This window comes from Vigna radiata, chromosome 5 (genome assembly GCF_000741045.1).
Source record: "Vigna radiata var. radiata cultivar VC1973A chromosome 5, Vradiata_ver6, whole genome shotgun sequence".
In the NCBI taxonomy this organism is placed as follows: domain Eukaryota; kingdom Viridiplantae; phylum Streptophyta; class Magnoliopsida; order Fabales; family Fabaceae; genus Vigna; species Vigna radiata.
In genome coordinates, this window is record NC_028355.1 from 30,485,932 (window position 1) to 30,501,220 (window position 15,289).

Here is a 15,289-nt window from a genome sequence, read left to right on the forward strand (position 1 = left end):
TAAGATATTTTATTTAATGTTGTTAAATAATTATCTTATTTAACTATATTAATAAATATAAAAAGATAATATTTATCAAATTTTTTCAAAATATAACAAAGATTTTTTCAAATATTTTAAATCTCCACGATAATTAAATATATCTTTTTGAAGATATTGAATTAGAAAATTATATTATCATAAAAAAAATTACATTCAAGACGTGCACAAAAAGACTTATTTCCTTATATGGTTTTCTGAACTTAACAAGTAACCCGAAAGAATTCTAATACTTTTTGTCGTAATCCAAGGAAAGTTATACACAATAAAACAAGGCATGTAAACATACCAAAGCATAAACTAGTCACTGATCATAATTGGTCATTGATGGACATTAAAACTAAAAGCCTAAACTTGTTAGGTTGAAGAATACAGGGTAGAATCCATAAAATCTCATTTGACAAGGGCTAAAAAAATTAGAATTTGCTGTTTGATCCAGCAGGTATAGTATGGTGGAATTTAACCTTGTTCTGCTGAATTTTTCTGTTTTAATTTCTGTTGGGTTTTACTAATGTTTTTTATTTAGATAATGATAGTTTGACAACATTTTAACATTATTTATGTATCATTGTGTGATTGGTTCATGTTAGTGTTTTTTCTAATTATTATTGTTGATTGTAGAGTAATTTTAAACTAATCACAGAATGTCATATAAATGATATTAAAATGTTGTCAAAAAATATTTTCAAAGTATCATTATCTTTTTTATTTATATTATAGGTTTCTAATTAAAGGTGCCAACTAATACAACCAAGTCTGGACATGTATAATATAACGTGAAAATCATTTGAACAATTTTTTTCTTTTTGAAAACCATATGTTAGGTTTTCATTTGTAGTACTTCCTCACAATGTTTGCTAGTTTTTAATAACTCATTGTATTTGAATTTGAATTTTAATGTGTATATTTGTTATATTTTGGTATAAAATTATATAACTTGTCAATTGATGAATGTTATATCTATTTATGTATAAATTCATCAAGCATAGATAAACAAATACAATAATTGTAAACAATCATGGTTGAAAAAACATAAACGATAAATAAATGAAACAAACTAATATATGTTTTAAATATCTATGGTAGTTTAAGGAAGTTTTGAGACTCATGGTAGTATATATGAAAGTTTTGAAAGTCATGATACTTTATGGAGATTTTGAAAACCTATGGTTGCTATTGGTTGCTGTTTCTTTGGGGTTCGAAAAGATCTTGGATAACACATTCCCAATGAATGGTTTAGAAGCCAAAATTCAAAACACTGATAAATAACTTAAGGAAGGTTTTAACCCTTGGTAATGTAACAAAAAGCCTTGGTTAAAACTAATTTTTATTGTAGTATAAAAGAGTACGAGTGTCAAGTAGGTCCAAACTACTAGCAACATTGATCAATCTTAACTTGTAAATAAATAAAAAATATATAATAAATTATTTTGGGTATAGGTTAGATTTTTTAGATTTTGTATTTGATCCAAGTATTATTTTAGCTTCGATTAGGATTAGATTAAGGTTAATATAACTTAATTTCTTCAACTTTTGCATTACAATTCTAATTCAACAACTCAACTCATCTCTAGCTTGGAGTGACTGTCATTAATATGGTTGTTCTTGTTAAGAAAAAATCGTCTACATGACTTAACTATTTAAACATTTTTATATGTTTTGAAATTTATAAACAGTAATAAACGAAATGAATATATGGTATTATCATCATTAAAATAGTAATATAGCTAAACTACAAAAGGTTTGTGGAAATATTCTAAAAAAATCCAAACATCTTAAGGAAAGTCTTAGTAAAAACACCTAGGTATGAACAAACGCATCACTAAACAATTTTCCTAATTAATGCATCAATGAGAGTCTTGCTCAAATGTAATAAATGTTATACATCGCTAGGCGATGATCAAACACACACTCGATATATCTTGATAGAACGACGATTTGGAAAGCACGCTAAAAGTATCAAATGATATTCCAAAAACTTATGTTGAAGACACCTTGCTAAATGCATCTTTGAATGAAATAGAGAAAAACTTACAGAAGTGTTTACATAGGTTAGACGATATCATGTGCCAAATGATCTACTTCGTCCAATGGTGAAGTCTTCATCAACTACTTGGTATCTTAGTGAAAAGCTTAAACAATCAAATCTTACCTGAATGGTATAAAACGTAAAAAGCACTTTGTTGTTCTGAATAGACATTAAATTCCATTAAATTCTCAACGTTTAAAAACAACAAAAGTGATAAGATAAAGGACGTATCTGCTGCATGCATATCTACCCTACTTTGTGTAGATTGCCTATTACACGCATCCAACTGCTCCATCCTATAAAAATGAGAAATTGACGTTAAAATCAAAGAAGATATTCACGAAATATTCTCTTCATCAAAAGTCGTGCCAAAACAATTTGTGCTGCCTACTTTTGTCAAAGTATTGAAAAAGCAAGTTCGCTATGACAAGTTGACTTTAACCAATGACTGCCACATCGACAAGACCGAGAAGACTCAAGATTCAAAGCAAAGCTTTGTCTAACGAATATCTTTTTGAGAAGCCTTTAAATAGAAGATCATTCAAAAAGAGAATCAAGATAATATAATATAGAAAGAAAAGGCTCAAGATAACAACGTCGAGAGAAAGCTTAAAAGCACATGAACTCAAAAGAGAATATCTGGGAGAGAAAAACTCAAGAAAAGAAACACTCTCAAGCTTCATTGATATACAAGCTTACTATTGTAAGAAGAGAGAAGAGAGAAATATTCAATGAGTTTGTTAGATTGAGTTTGTTAGAGTGGGTGAAACTCTGATGTTTAACTTGGTGGAGTCAAACAATAACTAGACGAGTTTGTCTAGTGGAAACCAAGAATGAGTGAAACTTAACTAGACAAGTGTATCGGGAAGATACCAAGAGTGTCTAGGGATAATAAGAGTAGTGAATAATATTGCACAACCAGGATTGGGTGAAACAATGGTTTCTTGGAATGACTAGGGATACCAGGAGTAGTGAGAATACTCAGTTGTAATTTTGTTGAAGATTATAGTGGAATCCTCTAAGGTGTTAGAGGAGACTGGACATAGCTCAATGAAGCTAACCAGTGTAAAAATAACTGTGTTTATTATTTTATTCTTCCTAAACGTTTCTCTTACAAATCTTGCAGTATTCTCTGTTTGAAAACTTGTATTGACCTTCTCCTCTTCTTTGTTCGAAATCCTGTATTGACGTTTTCCTCCTCTCTATTTGAAATCTTCAAATTCGTGAACTCTTCTCTACTTGAAATCCTTAATTTCATAAACATTCATTTTTTTTTTCTAAACCCTAATCCCAAAATTTCCATATCACCAAGTCATTATTGGGTTATCGTCACAAAAACAAATGCCACGACACTAAAAAATTCCAAACATAGTATGACCAATAAGTTAACATTAACTATTTAAATGTCGTGACTTGATTGATGTATATTAATCCAAATGTGGAACCAAGTAGACATACTATCCTAAAAGTAGAACCACTGAACAATTAAATCTAAAAAAAATTGATTCCATATAGATTATTGTGAATAGACTAATGAAGTCAATTTACTATTTATCTATTAACATTATATATTCATTGGGAAAGTTCACTAAGTTATACATAATTATAATTTTTGTTTAGAGTATATAATTGTTTTTATAAATTTCATTAAAAACAAAATTTGTAAAAATGTATCTATAATCAAATTAAAATTAATATAATTTTATTAATTACAAAAAATAATTAATTGGGACGTACAATGACTATATTTTTTTTTTTTTTATATCGAGATCTTAAAAATATCATTTGTTCTTCTCTAACTTTGTGTAAATTACTACAAATAGTATTTCCATACGTTTCACTTAAATTGTGAGTACTTTTATTGAATTTTTGTATTAATGATTCACACACACCTTATAACCAACTTATCATATCAAAACAAGAATTTTGACTAATACCCAGTTTATCATAGAACATTTCAAAATTGTCATAAAAATAAATTATTTTCTATTTTTTTAATATAAACACAATGTAAACGTGTAATCTAGCGAGTAATTTAACCACTATTATAATTTATTTAAACGATTATTTTTAAACTAAATTACTTATAAATAATTAAGTTTATAAATTAAAATGTTAATATAAGATTAAGTTCAAATAGTAATAATAAATAATTATCTGCGGTAATTTCTTTTAGAAAAGAAGACCAAATCTAGAAAAAAAATTATGTGTTCAAAGACATTTAACAAAAATTAACCAGTGAATTACAGTAGAATAAAGTTACTGTTTTCAAATACCATTCCATCCGATCCCACTGTGCCCTTAGCAGCGGAACGGAGAAAGGGTGACAGTGATACAGTGTCACACAAGCTGTTTCCCTTAGTGTTGGGTTCGATGGGTGAGTGCCGGTATTCATGCAAGAGCGCTGTCGAGACACTGGCATGGATCAACGACATTATCCACTTCCTTGCGCCTTATTCTTCCTTAATCAATGCTCACGTTGTCAATTTCTTCAAGGTTCATCTGAATTCCACTTTTCACTTTTTTTTTTTTAATTTGTAATTTAATTAAGTATAAGGAAATGGTGATGATTGAATTTCAGGATAGGCTATGGGAGAATGTTGAGGCCGAATGGATCGAATGCCTGCGCCGTGAACCTGTTCAAAATCTTCTGCTGATACCTTCTGGTGCAGTTCAGGTTGCTTTTTCCAATATTCCTTTTTCTTATTTATTTATTTTTATTTCTCCAATTTAGGTTTTCTGTTTAGCAATATTTGCTGAAATGCATCCTTTGTTGTTTGGATTAGTTTACGCTTGCTTGCCTTGTTGATATAGATTATTTCTGATTCCGTTTTAAGAGCTCAGGTTTAACTTTAGTATTTGATTTGGGATGCTTTGCTTAATTTGATAATGGCTACTTGTTATCTTTGCATTCTGTGTTTTATAGCTCCGATGTTATTGTCTTTCATTGCTAAAATTAAATTCCTCCATGACATCTGGGCTATGTTTGGTTTCACTTCTTCAAAATCACTTAAGTAAAGGAACTTCTGTATAAACTAAAATTAACATATATTTTGAAAATAGTGAAAACAAGGAATACGGTTAATTTTCCCTTGTGTAGAAAATATATATAGGGTAATATATTTATAACGAAGAATAATAAAAGAAAATATAGACTAAGTCCAAACACACATATTATTGTAACTAACATAAGATATTCTAACTAACAATGTCTTAACATTATTTAATACTCCTCCTTAATCTTGTGCTTATAAAGTGCCAAACTTACGAATATAATTAATTCTAGGTCTTTAGGTACAATCTTTTCTCGAATAAAATGATAGTCAATTTCAACGTGCTTGATCCTTTCATGAAAGAAAGATTACAACTAATATTAAGAACAACCTGATTGTCTAATATAAGTGTCATTTGAGTGACATCTCCAATGGAATAATGGAATAAGGAACCTTATTATTGAGAGAAGAGGACAACATTCTATTAATAAGAAAACAAGCAATAAAGATCACATCGCCCTCTCCCCAATGATGGACTCGTACATTAGCACCAAGCAATAAGGTACGAATAGTCTCAGCCAAGTGACTATTTTTTCTCTCTACAATATCATTTTTGTTCAGGAGTAAGGACCAGTAGATTGATGTAAAATGCCATGTGAACTTAAAACTCTAGAAAAATTAGAGAAGTCCTCTATGGCATTGTCACTCCGTAACTTTTAATTACTTTTCCAAATTGATTTTTAATTTCATTCATAAAAGATGTAAAGGTAGACAATAATTCTTCTTTCATAAGATAAATCCATGTGAACCTAGAGTATTCATCAATGAAAGTAACAAAATAAATGAAACCAAAAGATGAGACATGACTTGGTCCTAAATATCATAATGAATAATAGAAAAAATAGAATTACACCTTGGTTCAAATCTTTTTGGAAAGAAGATCTAATGTGTTTACCTAAATGACACGACTTACATTCTAATAGCTAAAGACTACTAAGTCCGGGAACCATTTTTATTTTAATTTTGACAATTGTGAATGTCCTATATGGTCATGCAAAAGTTTTGTAGATGGAGAAGCAAAAAAAGACACACGTTGACTAGCTCTAAAATTGTACAAACCTCCAAACTCATATCTTTTTCCAATAAGTCACCTTGTATTACGTTTTTGTATAACAAAGGAATTGACATCAAAAGTTATTGAACAATTTAAAGACTTGGTTAATTGACTCAAATAAATAAGATCGATTGAACAAAAGAAAGAACAAAAAGAACTACTTTTACATTTAAGAAAGGAGAAAGTGAAACCTGACCAAACCCTTAGGAGGAGATTTTAGAGCCATTGGCTAATGTGATGAAAAAAGGATTTTTGGAAAGGAAAGAGATGAAATCAATGAGGCATTACCAAAAATGTGGTTAGAAGCAATGATTCAATTTTATCCATGGACTTTGACCTTCCATGGATTGTGAGATTCAAGCTATCGAGAAGCTGTGATTTATAGATGATTATGCCAAGCTATTAGATTTCAACCTCAAATATTGTTGGTATTCTTCATCAGAGAATTTCGGTTTAACAATTTCAATACTAGAGACATTGGTTGTTTTGTTAGGAAAGCCGTGCAAAGAGAAAGAGACAAGTGTTCCAAACAATGTCGTTGGCAGAGAAGGAGAAAACAACTAAGGTAGATGAGAACCCTAGGGTGACCTTCAACTATTATGCCTTTGACCATGTCAGAATGAATTTCCAAAGTTCAAAACAGAGACAGGGAGTTCTAGTGAGACCTGTGATGGCGGCATGACAAAGTTCCTATGAGAGGAAGGCTACACGTGGGTGACAAGTGTCTAGTAATGGCGGACACAGAATGAGCGTGTTGTAGTGTGTGGAGGAGAACCAACTTCTGGGATAGGTGGGGTTAGCTGTCGTTCAGAAAGACCCTTTAGATCCGGTAGTTGCTGGTGAAAACTTTGGACGGTGGTTGACAGACACGATGAATGGTGAAAATTGCGTCAGAGAAGACTGAGACTATATTTAAGTTGAGATAAATAAAAGAGACTATATTTAAGTGTAAATTGAGAGAGTTTGAAAACTCCCCCCATTTGTTTCATATTTATATTGATAGGATTATGATACAATGTTTATAGGGAAGATCAAAGATCAATTATAGTTACATAGGGACTAAGATAGGTAAGACTAATAAGTACTAGTATTTTCCTAATACAACTACTTGCTAACTATATTTAATGCTTATTCTAACACAGATAAAGGAAATACCCAAATCTCTGGATATTGTGATGTTGATTGCACATGTTATCCTATGGATAGATTTTCTACTGCAAGATATTGTGTTTTCATTGGAGGAAATATTATCTTTGAGAAACAAAATGTAGTTCCTGGTCAATTGTTGAAGCTGAGCGTAGGGCAGTGACATGTCTCACTTGTGATCTTGTATAACTTAGAGTTGGGAGAGAAACTAAAATTTTATTATTACTGTTTTCTTAACCCTAATACATCATACTATCCTATTTATAAGGGATAGTAGTTCAACATACAAAGGAAAAACAGAAGGCCCTAAAAGGCCTACTAGAAAAATACATTACATTTTAACACTCCCCCTCAAGCTGGAGCATATAGATCATATACACCAAGCTTGGAACATATAAATTGAATTCTAGGCCTCCTTAGAGATTTGGTCAGAGTGTCTCTGATTTATTCATTAGAGTTGACAAACTTAGTAACAAGTTCCTTGGACAACAACTTCTTTCTAGTATAATGACAGTCAATTTCTATGTGTTTTGTTCTCTCATAAAACACTAGATTAGAGGAAATATAAAAGGGCTGCATGGTTGTCACAGTACAATTTCAGCTGCTCATTTTCACAAAATTTCTTTTCTTGAAGTTGTCTGATCCACACAAGTTTGCATGTAGTTAAAGCCATAGATTGGTATTCAACTTCAGCATTAGATCTAGCAACAACACTTTTGTTTCTTACTTTTCCAAGATACAAGGTTCTCTTCAAGTAAAACACAATATCCTATAGTAGATCTTCGATCAATTGGACAACCAGCCCATTCTGCATCACAATATCCTTCGATCCAAGTGCTTCCCTTATTCTCATACAACAATCCCTATCCTGGGTTTCCTTTTACGTATCTAAGAATGTGAATCAATGCATTCCAATGGTCAACATGTGGATTCTGCATAAATTGACTCACAACTCTCACCGGATAAGAAAGAAGGTCTTGTTATGGTAAGATATGAGTTTTCCAACGAGTCTTCTATATCTCTTCGGGTCTGAGAAAGGTTCACCTTGATCTCTCATTCACTTTTGATTTGAGTCCATAGGACTATTAATTGGCTTGCAATTTGTCAGGCCTGTTTCTTCTAAAATATCAAGAGCATATTTCCTCTGTATAATGATGACACCATCTCTTGACTGTGCCACTTCAATACCAAGAAAACATTTTAGACAACCCAAATCTTTAGTTTGAAAATGGTTGAACAAATGATTCTTTAATTGAGTAATTCTAGTGATGTCATTCCGTGTAATAACAATATCATCAACATACACCATGTGATAAACACATTTGTCAGGAGAAGAATGACCATAAAACACTAAATGATCTGCCCCCACATCGTTTCAGTCCAAAATTTTGCACAACCCGACTAGATTTACCAAACCAGGCTCGAGGTGATTGCTTCAAGCATAGAGGGAATGATGTAATATACAAACTAACCTAGACTCCCTCTAAGCAACAAACCCAGGAAGTTGCTCTATGTATATCTCCTCTTCTAGATCACCATGAAGAAAGGCATTTTTAATGTCCAACTGGTAAAGGGGCCATTGACGAATGACAACCATAGCAAGCAAAACACAAACCGTACTGGTTTTAGCCACAGGAAAAAAGTATCACAATAGTCAAGGCCATAAACCTGAGTATATCCCTTAGCTACTAGACAAACTTTGAGACGATCAATTTCAATAGTAGAACCAACTTTAATAGCATAGACCCATCTACAACCAACAGGCTTCTTACCAGAAGGAAGAGGGACAAGGTTCCAAGTGCCATTGTGTTCAAGTGCTTGCATTTCATCAATCATGGCTTGTAGCCATCCAGGATGATCAAGTGCCTCATGAATATAATTAGGAACCTTAAGGGAGGATAACTAGGAAACAAAAGAGAAATAGGGAGGCGACAAACAATGATAACTAAAAAAATTATAAACAGGATATGGATTACGAGTAGAGCAAATATCTTTTCGAAAGGCAGTGGCCCAATTATTAGTCGAGTCAAGAGAAGGCGAGGAGGATGAAGGATCTATGATCGGGGGATCTGATGGAGGAGGATCTGAGTCTCAAGGATCTTTAGTGTTCTGAGTCTGAGATTGTGTCTGACGCTAATATGTGAGAAGAGGTGGAGGAACAATGTCATTCACATTTTGAGTTTGAGGTACAAAAGTAGGAATAACCAAGGGATCACATGATGGTAGAGGAAACATTTGTTAAATAGATAAACGATCCTCCATGGAGGATAAGAAAAAGGTGTGTATCCTCAAAGAATGTGACATCAACAGACATATAATATCTCTTGGTGGAGTGAGAATAACATTTATACCCTTTGTGAAGACGGGAGTATCCCAAGAAAACAAACTTAATAGGTTTTTTAGAGAGTTTATCAAGACCTGGAGAAACATTATGGACAAAACACAAACACCCAAATACACGTGGAGAGACATGGTATAGAGTGTCGTTTGGAAAAATGACAGAGTGAGGAATTTTATTCTCAAGAGAGGAAGAAGCCATCCTATTGATTAGAAAACAGATAGTGAGGACTGCATCACCCCAATGATGCACAAGAATATTAGTATTCAACATCAGGAAGCGTCCAGTTTCAATGAAATGTCTATTATTTCTCTTTGCAATACCATGTTGTGGAGCGTGAAGACATGTTTACTAATGTAAAATTCCTTAGGAACATAAGAATGAAGACAACTTTGCAGAAAAATATTCCTTAGCATTATCACTCTAGAGGATTTCAATTGTCTTCCCAAATTGGTTCTTAATTTCATTAAAAAAGGACATAAATATGCACAAAAGTTCAGATATCTCTTTCATTAAATAAACCCAAGTACATCGAGAGAATTCATCAATGAAGGTTACAAAATAATTTAAACCAAACGAAGTAACACAATTTTGTCCCCAAATATCATTTGAGAGGGGAAAATTACATCGAGTCTCAGACCTTTTAGGATAGGAAGATCTAACATGTTTTCCTAACTGATGAGACTCATAATCTAAGACTTGAATGTTCTTGAGACTCAAAACCATCATCTTCAACTTACACGAACTCTGATGACCTAAACGATCATGATGGTAGAATTGAAGGACGATCCTGTGGGGAATGAGAGTCTAAAGAAGGAGAAGGATCATAGAAAAAAGGAATATCAACCGTAACAGGTGGAGGTACAGATCGAGAAGATAAATGTGAAAAGTAAAACGAAAATTCATCAAAAGTGACATCAACTGAGATGAAATGACGATTGAGGGAAGGGGAAAAACACTTATAGCCCTTTTGTGACCGTGGAAATCCTAAGAAGACACATTTGTGAGCTCTAGGAGATAACTTATCAAGACCAGGACTAAAATTATGAACAAAACGTGTAGACCAAAAAACTCTAAGAGGTAATGGATGTAAAGGGTCTTGAGGAAATAAGATAGAATGAGGGATTTTGTTATCTAGGACAGAAGATGACATGCGGTTTATGAGATAACATGCAGTAAGAACTGCATCACCCCAAAAAACGTGAGGGTACTTGACCATGGATTAGAAGTGTACAAGTTGTTTCAATAAGGTGTGTATTCTTGCGCTCAACCACCCCATTTTGTTGAGGGGTATAAGCACATGACATTTGGTGAAGAATACCATGAGAAGCCATAAAATGTTTAAATGGTTGAGAAAGGTATTCACGGCCATTATCACTGCGTAAAGTGTGAATAGAAACCCCAAACTGAGTTTTTATTTCATTGAAAAAAGTTTGGAAAATAGAAAACAACTCAGAACGATTCTTCATTAGAAACAACCAAGTACACCTGGAATAGTCATCAATAAAGGTAACAAAATACTGAAACCCTAAAGTTGACTTAACACGACTAGGTCCCCAAATATCAGAATGAATCAATGAAAAGGGGGATGACGCTCGTTGTGAAACACTACGAGGAAAGGAACTACGAGTATGTTTACTTAACTGACAAGACTCACACGACAAACTTGATAATTTTGACAAACTAGGAACAAGTTGCTGTAGTTTGGCAAGACTGGGATGACCTAATTGAGCATGAAGAAGGGATGGTGACTCCATGATTACGCCAACATGTGGAGAAGGGCGGAGATGATATAGGCCATGAGACTCACATCCTGTTCCAATCATGTGTTTCGAACTCCGGTCCTGCAACCTAACAGAATATTTGGTAAATGAAATAACACAATTAAGGGAACAAGTTAGACGACTTACGGACAATAAGTTAAAAGGAGACCCAGGGACATAAAGTACATGATCAATGGATATGGACGGAAAAATATGAACAATACCAATACCATGAGATGAGACTCTAGACCCATCAGCCATTGTTACCGAGGGTAAATTATCCGGATAGGACAAGGAAGAAAACAAGGACTTGTTACCGGTGATATGAACGGTGGCGCCTGAGTCAAGGACCCAAGATCCGAGAGAGTGAGTTAGACCAACAAAAGGATTTCCTGTGACTGTAACAGAAGCAAATGTAGTGGAACTCAGGCGCTGACGGTCCTCATACCATCTGAGAAATTCCTGAAAGAGTGCAGGGTTGTCTATGCTATTTGATGAAATAGGATGGTCTGGGCGAGACAGACCCCGATTATTACGTTGGGCAGCCATGGAGAGGGAGAGACCCTAAAAATTCAATGTGCTCCGATTGAAGCAACGACCACATATCTGGAAAGAGGGCGAGGAGGCGATCATAGCGGTGTTGGTCGGCGGCGGTGGGCTCCGGGGACGAGCCGGCACGCGCGGCGAAAAGCGGCGGATTTGTGAACTCCGACGACGGTGTGTGGGGACGCGTGGGTGCTCCGATCACCGCGATCTTTGGACCACGATGGTCGCCCGACCGAGATGATTCAGATGGAGTGGTCGCCGGTCGATTCTGGAACTCCGGCGACGGCGGCGGCGGTTGCGACAGTGATGAGTACCGGAGACCGTGGAAGAGGCTGGAACAAATTAGAACTTAAGCTCTAGATACCATGTGAAATAGTGAAAGAGATGTGGAGAAATCTCCCTTGTGTCTTTGCATACACATAGGGTAATGTATTTATAATAATAAGAATGTGGGCTAAGCCCATATACAAATGAATATGTAAAAATAAAATAATAAGCATAGGGACTATATTTCCCTAATTAACATAAACACATAATATCTAACAGTAACAAATGAGGGATTTTTGGAGAGGACATGGAAGAAAATGAAGGAATGTTACTAGAGATATGGTCGGAGACACCTAAGTCAAGGATGCATGGACTATGACCTTCCACAGATTTAGATATGTAAACAGTTGACACATTAGATATTGATGAGGATTGACCAAGATTAGAAGATTTTCCACAAGACTTGTACCTACAAAATTCTTGGTATTTTTCATTTGAAATTATGGATTCTAGATCATCAGATTTAGAAACTTGAGCAACTTTGTCTAGATATCCATGTAAGGCATAATATTTCGCTCGACTATGACCTATTTTTTATAATATGTGTATTGAGGACGCATACTACGACCACCACATCCTCCTCGGTTGCCTCTACCTCCTCTTCCTTGTGGTGCTACCATAGCTGATATTTCAACACCATCAATTGAATATTCGTCTTTAACTAATGTAGGTACTCGAAGAAGTCGAGTAACTAGGCTGTCCATTGATGGGACTTGATCACCAGCTAACATTTGATCACAAACATGATCAAAATCTGAGTGTAGACTTCTTAGAATTAGGACCATGTGAAACTTATCAAGCTTCTTGTTTATGCCTTCTAAAAAATCAACCACAGGAATTCTTCAATTCCTTTACAGCAGCACAAGCCTTTCCTATGTGAGCGACCATATCATGATTTACTTGTTTCAGGGAAGTCACTCTTTGAGTGGCATCAAAGAGACGTTGCACATCATTAGCAAAGATATCCTATGCTCTTTTCCAAAAAGAGGAGTACGCTTTGTAAGATCTCAAATTTTCTAAGACCTCTTTTTCGACAGATTGCCATAGAACAGTACATAATTGAAAATCAAGCTTCTGCCACTAAGATTTTTCTTCGTTGGGTACACTGGAAATATCTTGTTCAACATGATCATGGTATCCTTGACCAAGAAACCATAACGACAAGAAAGAAGGCCAAGATAAATAGTTTTTCCAGCTAAATTTTGTAGAAGTAATGGTTGGAGTAACAGATAGAGGTGTTCCAAGACCAGAAGCTATTCTAAGGCCAAATAGAAGAGGGAAAATCTGATTTTGAGAGTAGAAACCCTAGATCTGAGCTACTATCAATGAAACAACAAAACAGGGAACGCACTCAGGACATTGAGGCGAAACGACCGACAATAACGCAATGATGTTCCGGCATGGGGAAGGTGACACATGAAGCCCACACGCCGAGGTTGGCTGGAAAGAAGCGGCATGTGATGACACATTGGGAGGAGAATGAAGCGGCGACCACCAATGATGGGTCATGCTCCTTGAGGTGCACTTAATCCTTGACTTTGCCAAAGAAAAAGCTGCGGTGGTGACGGACAGCAATGATAATGACGGTTAGCAATGACTGACAACAACAGTGACGACACAAACTGAAAGCCCAGGCGGCTGGCTCTGGATACCAACTTAGAGAGTTGTGAGAGAAACTGAAATTTAACTATCATTTTATTAGGGAAAAGTTTTTGTCGGTGGAAATCTGTATTGAGTTTGTTGGATTTAATGAACTTGTAGATGTGTTAACAAAATCCTCGAGAAGACCATGGATTGAATTGATTTGTACGAAACTTGGTACATACAATTTGTCTACCTTCAACTTGAGTGTGTGTTATAATAGGTCTTAAATTGGCTTTATTGAAAAGTTGATGTGTGCTGTACCTAGGACTATAGATTTCACCTTTCTTATTCTTTTGTATTCCCTCTCACTTATTGTATCTGAACTACCATTGCCAGTATAAATATGAGAACTTCAGAGAGGGGAATTAAGCTCTGTGATAAATTTTCTTTTCCTTATTTTTATCTAAAGTGGCTACTATTCTTATGCTGAAGTTATTTGCTTATTTGGGACAAAATAATTTATTTGGCTTTCATGGTATTTATTTAGTGAACAGTTATTTTTAAGGGTTTCTTAGATTGATATGCTGCAGGATTGGATTTATGTTTTGCATATATGTTTTTTTCTTCTTTCTGACTTTGGATGTGTACATGTTCTCCTTTGTTAACAATGATATATGATATATTTTCTCCTTGCATGTAATAAAAACTTGGTGGCAGGATGAATGGCCAACTTCTTTGAAGGAGTTCATCCTAAAATTAAGGTCTATGGTATTTTGTCAAGATCAAGCAGATATGAACATGGTATGTAATCTTTTCCTTGTTACTCACCTTTACCATGGTAAAATCTGGGCTAGATCTTGTTGATTGAAATTTAAATATTTAATGAAAGGGCTTACACATTCTATTTGGTTGTTTTGTATCTTACTAATATATTATCACAGAAACAGAATCCATTGGTTACAGATTGGGGCTCTCTATGTGGCAATGCATATTATTCATTTATCTTGTGCTGCTTGTATTATGAGAGTGTCAATTGGACTTTTTTACACTGAATTTTCTCATGCCCTTTCCATTTGAGCTAATGAAAACTTGGTGACTAGTTGTTGGAAAATGAAATGGATCAACATGCCTAGATAGAAAAGAAACTAAGAACTAAACAAAAATAATTAAGAAATGGAATTAAAAGACTAAAAATGAAAGAGAGAAAGGAAAGGAAACTTAGGGAAATGAAGAATAATTAAGAAATGGAATTAATATACTAAACATGAAAGATTGAAAGGAAAGGAAACTTAGGAAAATGAAGCCACACCATCATACTAAGAGACAAAGTTCTATCTCAAAGAAGTAATGCAATTGAATGCAAAACATTCTTTATACTCAAATCTTAAGGTGTATGTTACAAAGGAGGTC

General features: G+C 34.3%; 1 protein-coding gene across 3 annotated transcripts in view; it reads left to right on the forward strand.

Annotated features, from left to right (window-relative positions):
• The first annotated feature begins 4,317 nt into the window (after nt 1-4,317).
• The window catches only part of LOC106762894 (protein RRNAD1), a 28,468-nt gene continuing 17,496 nt past the window's right edge, over nt 4,318-15,289 (forward strand). The window contains exons 1-3 of one of the 3 annotated variants that reach the window (XM_022781383.1): nt 4,318-4,564; nt 4,650-4,745; nt 14,597-14,680. In XM_022781383.1, coding sequence (XP_022637104.1) covers nt 4,442-4,564; nt 4,650-4,745; nt 14,597-14,680 — 303 coding nt within the window. In that variant the 5' untranslated portion in view covers nt 4,318-4,441. The remainder of the gene's footprint in view (nt 4,565-4,649; nt 4,746-14,596; nt 14,681-15,289) is intronic. The other 2 variants (XM_014647008.2, XM_014647007.2) reach the window with 2 other exon arrangements.